The 12,136-nt window shown below is 39.8% G+C and overlaps 2 protein-coding genes across 5 annotated transcripts in view; one reads left to right on the top strand and one right to left on the bottom strand.

Annotated features, from left to right (window-relative positions):
• The window catches only part of AIMP1 (aminoacyl tRNA synthetase complex interacting multifunctional protein 1), a 31,414-nt gene extending 21,691 nt beyond the window's left edge, over positions 1-9,723 (bottom strand). The window contains exon 1 of one of the 2 annotated variants that reach the window (XM_420496.8): positions 9,683-9,723. In XM_420496.8, the coding sequence (XP_420496.3) occupies positions 9,683-9,684 (2 nt within the window). In that variant the 5' untranslated portion in view covers positions 9,685-9,723. Of the gene's footprint in view, positions 1-5,943; positions 6,473-9,682 lie in introns of those variants that run through there. The other variant, XM_046940771.1, reaches the window with a different exon arrangement.
• A 234-nt stretch (positions 9,724-9,957) lies between these two features.
• TBCK (TBC1 domain containing kinase) overlaps positions 9,958-12,136 on the top strand; it is a 94,691-nt gene continuing 92,512 nt past the window's right edge. For 2 of the 3 annotated variants that reach the window (NM_001012577.2, XM_025149626.3), the window contains exon 1: positions 9,958-10,166. The gene's annotated coding sequence lies outside the window, so the exon portion shown is untranslated. The remainder of the gene's footprint in view (positions 10,167-12,136) is intronic. The other variant, NM_001396974.1, reaches the window with a different exon arrangement.

Below are 12,136 nucleotides of genomic sequence, written 5' to 3' on the forward strand. Positions count from 1 at the left end.
ACAGAGGTTAAAAATAATCGTTATTCACTCACAAAAGCATTCAGCAGACACCATGCAGACGTACAGCAAGAGGATCAGTGCTCTCAAACTACAACTGCATTAACAATTGCTTGTATTTGCTGAGGCGGAAACTCCAGCTATTCTTTTATGTGAGCCAAATAAAAGCTGAAGAAAATTAAACTTGAAAGCGTGCATATATGTGTGTGTATGTCTGTGTAATCAACGCAAGAACGATGGCAAACATCATTTAACGGGGAGCAACAAAGCTGCCTTGAAAGAGAAAAGCAGTCAATCCTTGCAGACCTTTAAACTCACAGTCACAGAATCATATTTACCTAAGTTAGAACTTCCCACACACGTTTGACTTCCCCATTTCATTCATCAGGCAAATAACTGCACTTTCCGGAGTTGAATTTCATCACTTAACACAGCAGAACAGTATTTTAATGAAATTCTTTCATAAAGATACTAACTTAACCAGTGCAGAGAAAAGTTAATTATTCAGCTGTGGAGTGAAAAGCCTAAATTAACTTTCAAATCTAAAGTGGTTGACAGCCACTAATCCTCAACAGCCAGAAGCAGTTACATGTCACTTGAAAAGCGTGTTGCAATACTATATACCACCTCATATTCTTAACATCAGGTCAAAAACACAGGTTTCTCCCTTTAATCACATACAGAGAGAGTTACAATTCCTTGCAATTACCTCCACCCGTAACTACTAGGTATCACAGCTAACTAACCATTCTTCCTTTTGAATCAACAGTTTTAACTTTGGGGTGGTAGAAATCTGTAGAACTTCTTTCCCTACAGGAGAGAAAAAGAAGTTGGAAGAAAAAGGTTTTCAGAAGATCTCCATCTGTGCCAATGAAGACTTTTCTATTCTTAGCACAAAAAAAACCCACCAAACTTCTGAAGCAAAGACTGTACAACAACTATCAATTTCCAAATGAAGGCCAGGAAATAACAATATAAAGGACACTTGGAATCGGAAATGAGAGCTTTGCTGCTGCTGAGACACAGAAAACAACAGAACAGTGCTGTCTTATGACACAGCTACATCACATCTACTACTGATTTCAAACAAAATTTTACAGAAAGATGCCCTATGAATGCATACAAAAAAAAAAATACCTAACACTTCCTCTTGTTCAGCAAGTACTTACATTTAAGTTTTTTATTTTTAAAACGAGAATCATTTAATTCTTATCAGACAGCCGCTGCTCAGACTTTATATGCTTATTTTCTAAACCACATTAGCTGCCAAAACTGATAAATTAAATGTAAACCCCATGAAAACAAAAGGTATTTAAATATATTATAAACCGTTTGGATGTGGTGCTCAGGGACATCATTTAGTGGTGAGCTGTTAGTTGGGGCAGCATGGTTAGGCTGTGGTTGGACTTGATGATATTTAAGGTCTTTTCCAACCTGAGCAATTCTATGATTCCATTTGACTTGCTAGTCATTCTAGCTGACCATCCTATATCACAAAGAGCCATCTTGAAGCATCATCCTTCAAAGATCCGAGTTATTTTCTATGTTCTAAACAGGAGGAGAAGATTGAGAGTTTCTTGAAGCACCTTCTACCAACCCTCGGGCAACTGTAGCTCTTACAGTACAGTGCCCCAGTCTTCTTCCCTCTGTTAATTTAACATTAAATGTATTCATGAATCGCTTCTCGCAAAGAAGTTCATGCACCGGTACTGAAAATAATAGGACAACTAGTTTTACTAATGATCTGAGTCCACAAGCACTTGCTAATCCTATTTCAAAGTAACCGTACTCAAGTGACTATTCCTCCAGGCACAGATCAGACCACCACAGTTACTCAACAAATAGTATGGCAATCTGGGTAAACTTCTGAATCGTATTAGCTATAAATACTTAAGCACCATTGAAGAAAAAGCACAGTGACAATTTCATCTTTTCACAGTACCACGAAAGTGAGCTGTTTTGAAGTGATTGCCTTCTAAGAGGATCAGAGCTCTTAAAACTTACAGGATGCAAGTTATTTTTTCCACTCTAAGCCTAGACCTGTGCTAAGCAAGAACAAAGAAAACAACATTTTGCGTTCACCTTGGACACAAAAAGCAGTGACAGCAGCTACTAAGACTGGCAGAATCCAAGAGTAGAATCCTCAAAGCAGCTACTGGGGACTGGCAGTTTTTTGTCTATGGAGTCAACACTTCTTGTTTCCGTAGTTTACTATTGAGCGAATCATGATTTCATTGTAACCCAAATTAATCTATTGAAAAAACAACCATTTAAAACAATTATTTTAAAATCAAATAACCTATTATAAGAATTTCAAAAGATGGAAATTTGCAAGCAAGTTCTCAGTAAAACTTAATTATGGAGAAAGTAAAGGTTACTTGTGCAAAGGAAAAATAAGTTCTTATCGTTAGTGTTATTTTATAGATGGCTGCATGGATGTGAAATTACTTACCCACTGTGATGTAGCAGGGTAATTCAACCCCTAAGAACAGATTAATTTCCCCGATGTACAATTCAGTGTCATATCCTAGTTGGCAATGGTGACTTCCTCAATATGTGACTGTTACCAATTACCAGACCACTTCACACAGAAGGTTTCAAAGCTTACAGGAGAACGAGCAAGAACGTGAACTTACAGCCTTAACTCCAGAGCAGCTGCTACTAAGCCAAACATAGTCCCTTTTACATGCCATGGGCAAACATGTATGCTCCTGAGGGAATAACAGTCCCTAGCTGCCCCAGCCCACTGAGCTGCTGAAATGATTTGCTCACTTATCTTCTGAGTCTGAAATATGATGCCACTACAAAGCTGTATATTAAAGTGTAATTGAGAAACACTTTGGGATAGAAACTAGATCCAATAGCCATGGATCGTTTCCGAGTGGGTCCCGAAGTAAGAGCCTAATCTTTAAACTATCAATCCATACACAGTCGATGCTATGTTGGGAAAGCTCCTGATGAGAAGGAAATGGAAATAAAAGTCTTCTGTAATGGAAAATCTTATGCCAAAAAATTGCACCAAATGATCTCAAGAAGAGATTTGTGAACACAAGGCAGTTTTTAGAGATGTTTTATGCATTGCCAACTGCTTTCAAATGTAAAAAGCATCTCAGAATCTGTCTGCCTTCAGATAATTAGGATATGAGACAACACACCAGGGAAGCAGTTATGAGAGGAATTCAATTTTCCTCTAATCCAACACAGAATCTCTGTTAGGCTTTTTTTCCCCAGCATTTTGTGGGGGGAAAAACAGGTTTCTATACATGAAGCACATTTAACTAATGAACAGTAAATACAATATAGATGCCTTTCCAGCATCAATGCTAGTTCAAGCTTCCCTGCTGTTTTTTGGAGCCAAAGGGTAGTTTCTAGGCTGCTTAGTTACATGAAGTTAGCAGACGAACTTGAGAATTCTATACAAAGATGTGGAGTGTAACAAAATACAAGAGTTAAGTTAACATTAGGTAACTCTTTCCTAGAATTTTTCTTTGCTCAGTACACTCTTCAGATAAGAGTTCTATGAAATTAGCATTTCATTAGGGTACCAATAACAATTTTCTTTAGAAATAGCAAACATCAACAAGCAATTACAACTGCTCTTACGGACCTTCACCAATGAGCTCAAACATCAAAACAGAAAAGTATGAGACTACCATAATTCTCTAAATCACGAACATCTTTTAAAAGAAACCTTTTCCTTCAACTCCATAAGCAGTGATGACATCCTCATTAATGCACTTATTCATTAGCTCAATTGATAATGGTCAAATTAAGTATGAACACTGAAGATTTTCTCAGTTTCTCTAAACAAAATGGAAACACCTACCCTTAAGAAGAAACAACTAACAATGCCTCCCAACAAAATAGAATAAAACAAAGAAAAACCAACTCCCAAACACTGAAGTGAAACATGAGAAGGTGCTCTTGTTTAAGATTTCAAACAATAATCAAGATCATTCAAGATAATGACCTATTATCCAAACTCCCTGCACCTGTCCTGATCCCATATTAGGGAGTGCACAGGAACCATTAGGTCACAGTTTATAGATAAGCAGCCCTGGGGACACAGGTGGAAACAATTCACCTGTGCTACCGGAAGGGGGCAGACCCTGGAGTGTTTGGTGAGCCCTGGTCCTTAGAAAGGGGGTAAGTGACTCCTTATTTATTGCTAAATTTTGACCACTGCCTTTATTGGATTTAAAGTAACATTTCCTGCTACATATCCTTCCAGCAGACAAGATTTGTTAAGTTACAGAAGAATAGAGCAAAGGACGTTCAAGAAAAACGTATAACATCATCATCCAGAAACAAATTCCTTAGTGATATCATATCACTGCTAATGATGCTCAAAATTAGCCTATAAGAAGCCACGTTAGGTTACTGAAGTAGATTACCATAGCAAAATAAATACTTATAAAGGAACAAATAAGTGATTGAATTGCTCTTTTTAGATGCTCATTTAAACCACTTGATCTAGCCCACTCGTTTAAACATACTAAAAAATTGATATTATAAATATCACTAAAAACTAGTGATACAAAAGAAAGAGGACACTAAAATCTAAAACAGCCACCATGTGTTGGTCTTGACAGGTATGCCACTTTTAAGATGATTTACTTAAAAGAAAAAAAATTAAAAAAAAAAAACAACCATAAATTAAACTGATAATTTTGGGAGGGTTGGCCCATCACCTGATATTACAGAATATCATCCAGCAGAAGGCCATGTTTGGTATTGTAAGCAACTGTTCCTAGAAAGTTGAACAGGGATGTAGCACATTGAATTCTGTCATTGAGACTGCCAGTAATTGACACGCCCAAAGCTATAGTGATAACTGATTACATACATCTAACCATATTGTATTATAAGCATTTGTCAGAAGCAGAGTATGCCTGGACTTTGCTGATATGAATTTAAATGTGTATAATTGTACTCAAAAGAACATAGAAACATTCTCAAAATATTGGGAGCTATCAAGCTACTCGAGCAAACTAGCACAGATTGATAAAGTGCTTTCTCTCATCGTCTATCAGATGTAGTTCACTGACTGAAATTGGAGAGGCCACATTTTTCAAGGGGGGAAATACCTGCCTGAAAAACAGTTTGTGCCTCTTACGTACTCCACTATTAAATGTATCTATGGCTCAGTCACCAGCTGATTAGTTAATATAATACCACACCACAAACATATTAGAGGAGTACAAGCTCTTATCTGGAAATCTATTCCCTTAATGTGTTCCTTCCCATCAGTTCAAAAAACAAAAATCTACTAAAACTTGTAAATTCTCTAAAAAAGAAGATAGGAGGCAGGAGGAAGTAAAGGCAAGACAAGCAGAGAAGCCTTCTAGCCATGTTTTATCATAGACAAAATGTCTCAGCTGCTCAAGAGGCTTCCCAAGTGACATGCACATTGTACTCACGCGTACTCAAGATCCCCCACAGTTGCCACAGATATGCTTTTGTTCAGATTCTCCTATCCCTTAACTTTTTAAAGACACTTCAAAGGAGATCAAAAAGCTTGGAAGAAGTGAAGTTGTTTAGTCTATAGAAGAGAAGATAGATGGGAGACTTGGTCTCATTCTTCAAACAGAAAGGAAGTTGGTATAAGAATAGGGCTAAACTGTTCACCAGGTCTACTGCAGACAGGAAAAAGCAAGGAAGATTTAAGTTAGACGTTTGGAAAACTTTCAAGTAAGAGCAAGGGACTAAACAGATTAGATTGCCTATGTAAGTTGTGGAACATCCATCATCAGAAGTAATAAAAACAGGTTAGGCAAATGCGTCCAAAACAATGTAGGTATAACACATAGATGAGAATGAGCTTGAGGTCTTCTGCTCCCTTTCTGTTAAGGTCTTTTCATTACATCTACCATTAGAAAAACAATAACATTTTCCTCTTTTTATATCCCAGTGTTTTAACTTTTAAAAATATGCAGTAAAATCTACCTTTGCAATTGTGGTATTTTCCTGTATTCAGGTAGAGTAACTCAGAAGAACAAAACACATCAAAGATTCAAAGATTTGCTAACTGTGAAAAACAGGAAAAATAAATCACCCGTGACATACAACATCAATATGTTACTTTCATATTCTGAAGAAATTGGTATATAAATTAATTTGCAAATAGGTGATGCTAGTGAGCTGATTACAACATACTTTCAAGGACGACAGGACAGGCCCTGCTGTGGGAGGCCACCATCCCAGACCCCTGAGGAAGAAGGAACCTGCTGAGGGCTGAGCCTGAAGTATCTTGCAGCCACAGTGAGCAGAAAAGAGACTAACTAGCCTAAACACCGCCTTATAGGGCTTTTGTTGTTTGCCTGACATGCACGCAGAGTAGGCACATGCTCCCTTGACAAGGTCAGCACCACACACAGAAGTCTAATGACGGGTGCAGCTTAAAATAGAATGAGCTCTTTAAAACACTGAAGAGACATCCTTATTGGACAGATATTTCATACCAAAAAGTCCTTTTCTTATAATTAAGCCTCTCTTAATGAGAGAAACTAGTTAGAAAGTTTGTATTAGAGCTGTATGAGCTTTATCGATACACTTGCAGACAGGTAGAGGAATGTTAAGTTATCTCTGGTTTGCACAGAGACTGTTTCTAATAGACTGCAAGTAAAGAACTACAGAACAGTTATTAACATGATCTTTTCTTATTCCTATCACATTTGCCCAATACATGAGCAACAGCTAGTGTGCAGCCAGTGTTACCATTTCTATCACAGAGCACATGCTTTTAGGTACAGTTCTAGCATCTTTGGTTTCTTCCTAGGATTTTATCTGGATTTCTTTAAAAGGGCACTTCTCAAAGGGAAAGGTATAAGTAAAATGTCACATCATTATAATCTTCTTGCTTCTTTTTTGTTTTAAATCACCCTAGCTCTCTTGCCAGCCTCTAGACCAACAGAGGACAGCCTTACAATACTAATGAGACTACATAGTACCTACTTTGCATCAGAAAAATATATGCCGTTGATGGATGACACATCAAGCTCCTAATTTGCATTCTTTTAGACAAGTTTTATAAGTCTAAGATAGCTGCAGGTAAGTTACAGTGCTCATACTAATTCTAACCAAATGCATCATTGAGTAAATCTTGGTTTTTCTTTTCTTTTTTCTTTAAAACACCTTTACATTCATTAAAAAAAAAAAGTTCAGAAGACTGCTTTGAGAAACATCCAAACCTTTCTGGGACTGTATTCAATCACAAGTAAAGATGGCTTTTACTACACTGGAGGGAGAAAAAGAAAAGCTTAAAAAAAAAAAAGTGCTATCAGAGGAACGTTCTGCTACTATTTAATACTACGGTAACCATGGAAATGGAATCTAAACATTCATTTCCCCAAACCCAAAGGGCAAGTATGACGGGAAATCTAACAAGGGAAACGTACCTTGGTGATGGTAATAAGAACCATACAGGTAACTGTTTTGAAGGAAAACTAAACAAGTTACCAGGGTTTCTCTGCAGGACTGCAGTCACAGAATTCATATCAGCTGAAGAAACTGGAGATGCTATTTACTTTGCTCACGTCTGATGTTCATAGCAGCTGTATTCTATGCTGGCCATTCATTTTATCTGCGCTGCCTGACACTTTAATTTTTTTTAAGTTTTAGAATACACTTCCACAGAAGAGACAAATGTGAATGAAATCTGTACATGATAGCTGTGACATGAAACCAAAAACTCCTAATCAGAAAAGCTCAAAAGCATGACACATCAGATTCCTATTGCTCCACACTTGATCATTCCTTATCCTGAGTGAGCTTTACGCTCACTTCTACTACATGAACATTTTTCACTGTGCTTTTAGGCATTTATAATGCTCTTTCCATTCTCTGAAGTTGGACTATGTTCTCCAATTCATAGAGAATTTACTGTTTGTCAACTACTCAATGTCACTGAGTATTTAACTCTCCAAAGTTAATACAACTTCTACAGGGTACTGAGAAGCTGCCATATCTTCCACTAGCAACGGAACACAGTGGTTGACTCAAAAAAAACTAGTGAACACAGTGAGCTCAAAAACAAACAGGATGAAGCAAAAGCCAAAACAGAAATTAAAATTTTCTTCCTTGCATGAAGTTCAAATGCATGGTGAAGTAAGAATTACTAACGGTCAAGAAATTCAAAGGAAATCTATGGGAAGACCCACACTTAAAGCTAGTATCCTTATGATGATTACTTTTTACATAGGAGAGATCTGGTCCACATACATTTAGGATAAAACTCATCTCCTATTTTGCAATGTATTATACTTTTTTTCTTAAAAATTTAAGATCTATTCCTCACTCTGATACCATTATTGAGTTCTTGTCCTCCAGAATGTATGAGATACTTCTATTGCTTTTCTTTGGGCTTTTTTTTTTCCAGAAAGCATCACATTAATGTGACAACAGAAACAAAACCCCAAAACTCTACAAATTAAATTTGCTGAAGTTAGTTGTAAGAGTAATTTTGGCTTAATTCACTCCATCTTCAATATCTTACACCTTTAGGATTCATTGCTGACAAACCATCAAAGCAATTCAATAGTATGTTTCTCAAAATTACTTCAAGTCAGGATTACCATAACAAGAACATATTAATTTGGGACAGGATGAGAGGGGAACAAAATATGACAAGCAAAGATCCCTTAGGCTGGATACGAAAGAAAACACTTTACCAATTATTTGATACAATTTGTCTAAGGGGAATTTGTTACTAAGGCCCACAGAGTACTAAAACACCGTATCCCTTTCAATAATATTTGACATTAAAAAGTAGCTTTAGGACTTCGGTTTTGTTTATACAGGTTTGTGGTTTATTTTCCAACAGGTCTTTGAAGTAATGTACTATTATTATTTGAATGTAAGCGGGACAAGTGAATGAAGAGGGCATACGAAAATGAGATGCTGTATTTGATCACTACTTTGAATTACTACAGAATTCACGCAAACTATCCTGATCCACACCCATTAGTGAAGCACAATGGAGGTATTAAAAAAATCTGAGTTAAAGGAATAGAAAGAGCTGGAAATGCAAGGATAACTTAGTAGCTATTTTGCAAAATGAAGAAAATACCACTGCAAATCATCGAATTCAGCAGAAACATGGTTACGGTTAGCTCAAAGTGTATGGCATTTCAGTAATTCTGCCACATAACACTGGTGGTGTGCTGCTGCTGTAACCTAACAAGCAATAAATCATAAGCTCATCCTTCTTACCCACTCCACGCTTCCCCACAGAGCCAGGAGCTGCAGGTTAAATCCTGCAAGTATCTCTACTGAGGACGGTATGCTGCTACACTATTTTTCACTCGCTGAAATCTCCACACAAACACCGTGAACCTATACACCACTTGGCGGAACGGAGGAAGGATCTCCTTCTCGTTCCAAAACATCAGCTCCTACGCAAAGCTTAGCAGGCGCTTTGTGGCCTCCAGGCCCTCACAGCCCTTCCGTCAGCAGCCTCCCGCCATGCCGCCACTCCAGTAGGCGGGCTGACAGGGGGACACCCCACGCTGCGGAAGAACCACTTCACCTGCGTGCTTCCTCCCTACAGACCGCGGCGCTCGGACCCGCGAGGCCACCCTCCCGCGCATGTGAAGCCCCGACACCATCTCCCTGCCTCAAACCCTCGTCCCCCTCCGCAGCACACCGCCCAAGGAGCCCTCTCCCAGCCCCGCGAAGCGGCACTCACATCAACCGGGCCGCCACCACCGCGCTCCTCGCCTCGCAGAGGGAGAAAGCCCACTGGGGCTGCCCCAGCAAGCGCCTGAAGCCGCCCGGCAAAAACCTCGTGCCCCACCCCAACCAAGCATTGCTTTGGAAGCCCTCTCAACTTCACAAAGGAAAAAGAAAAAGTGATTCTTTGCGGTTATTTTTTTTGGAAGGCCCAAACATAAAGAAAACTCAGGCACCTCACAGGGAGCCTCTGGGCGGGGGCCTGAGGCGCCGGCGGGCGGGAATTACGTCACGGAGGGTGCCGCCCGCTGAGGTACCTGTGCTGCGCGCTGAGGTGCCCGCCCTGCCCGAGCCCGGACCCTGCCCATGCGGCTCTACCCGAGCCGGCAGGTGCACGCCGGGCTCTCTTGAGGGAACGGCTCAGGGTTTGGGGCTGGGGGACGTCCCTCGGTGGCCGCTGGTGACGGGAGGAGCTGAGAGGGCCGTCAGGTGCCCGCCAGGTGTGTGAGGAGCGGCCCGATCAGAGGGTGCTGGGGCCGTCTGTGTGCATCGCTTTGGGGCTGCGCTGCTGGCAGGGGTCTCGTCTGTGGGGCCCGGTGGGGCCTGAAGCGTGCCTGGCGTTACTGGCTTTTCTAGTCCTCCTGTAGCAACCTTATTGAAATTAATATTGCTTTTATTCGGATTAATTCCTGAACGTCTGTGTATACTCCTCAGTATTGCCCCTCAGCACAAGAAAGACATTGAAGACCTGGAGCGTGTCCACAATAAAGCTGTGAGGGATCTGGGGCCCAAGTCTTACACGGAGTGGCTGAGGGATTGTTTGGTCTGGGGAAGGGGAGGCTCAGGGGAGACCTCATTGCTCTCCACAACTCCCTCAGGAGAGGTTGTGGTGAGGTGGGTGTTTGGTGTTTGCTTCTTCTGTGCAACTAGTGATAGGAAGAGAGGGAATGGCCTCAAGTTGTGCCAGGTGAGGTTCACGTTGAATGTTAGGAAAAGCTTCTCAGAAAGAGTGGTCAGGCATTTGAGCAGGATGCCCATGGAAGTGGTGGAGTTGCTGGCCTTAGAGGCGTTGGTACTTAGGGATGTGGTTTTGTGGGCAATATTGGTGTTAGCTGAATGGCTGGACATCTTACAGGTCTTTCCTGGCCTTCATGATTCTATAGTAGTGTGTAAATGAAACTGTAGCAAGCCCCATCTTTGTGAAGAGAGGGATGGTAAACTGAATTACAGTGGTAAACAGATGAACATGTCAGGATTAGAAGAAACAGATTCCTCAACTACTGGTGAGGTAGAACATTTTTTTTAATGTTTATCGATGCCTGTAACTCACTTGAGTGAGGTGATGCTTGATTACAATTTATTGGGAAGGAAATTACTATTTAAAATTTTCATGAAACCACTCTCCAAATAGTCATCAGTCACTTGTGTCAGACTCACCATGCCACTTACATTTTTCCCCTCAAAATTTGCATATTTGTTGCAGGTAAGTTTGGAGCCTTGCCAAAACACTTTTTTTGTGTTTGCTGTTGGTCTCAACTTGAGTAGCAGTATAATAGTGAAAGTTCTGACTATTTAATTATATAAACTGGTTTGCTGAATTGCTGTAGATGGAGTCTGAATCAAAGTTTTGAGGCTAGTTGTGCCCACGCTTAGGGTTTTGATCCTGGAAATGTCATGGTTTAGCAGGCTTGGTGGTTGCAATAGGTGATCTTAGTAATCTTTTCCAACCTTAATGATCGTGTAATTCTATAACTACCTTTTGTGTACAGACCTCATTAGTCAGCACAGAACAGCAATTTTAGGGGACAAAAAAGATCTAAGCATGCTAAATGTTCAGTAGCTTTTTGCCCTTGACTCTGTTATTTCTTATTTGTAGGTGGAATACCTCTTAAAAAAATGTCAGAGTAGATAGGAAATTTTGTGACCAACAGTATGTTGTTGTTATAGCACTGTAGAATATGTTTGATAAAATGCAGTGTTGCTTACCTTTAGAATCGTGGGCAGTCTTACAAAACGTCTGTGGTACAACCATGCTGTTTACAGCAGATCTTTGTTATGCGAATGAAAAAAATATATTGTGGTGAACTAAATTTAACCTGCAGTCCCTCACCCCACAAAAATAAAGCTGATAAGTTCGTATTTTTGTTCACATAAGACTATTTATATGATGAAGCAAACTGGGTCCCTGGTCATTGTTCTTATTGTTTTGTGAAAAGCGGTGTAAGTGTAGTGTGTTCAACTGCTCTCTTGAAATTATTTCTGGTTGTTTTAAAAACAATTCAGTAGCAGTACTGATTTTAATTACATCTTAATTCTGAAAAACTATCTTTATAAGGCAAGGATCGTGAACACCCGTGTTCTCGGGAGGCACTTAGATAACTTGCCATTTCAAATTGCAAAGAGTTATTAACCTCGCTTATTGCTGCGTCGTAAATACGATTCACGGGATGGATTCATTCAGGTTGGTCTG

This window comes from Gallus gallus, chromosome 4, assembly GCF_016699485.2.
Source record: "Gallus gallus isolate bGalGal1 chromosome 4, bGalGal1.mat.broiler.GRCg7b, whole genome shotgun sequence".
Taxonomy (NCBI): domain Eukaryota; kingdom Metazoa; phylum Chordata; class Aves; order Galliformes; family Phasianidae; genus Gallus; species Gallus gallus.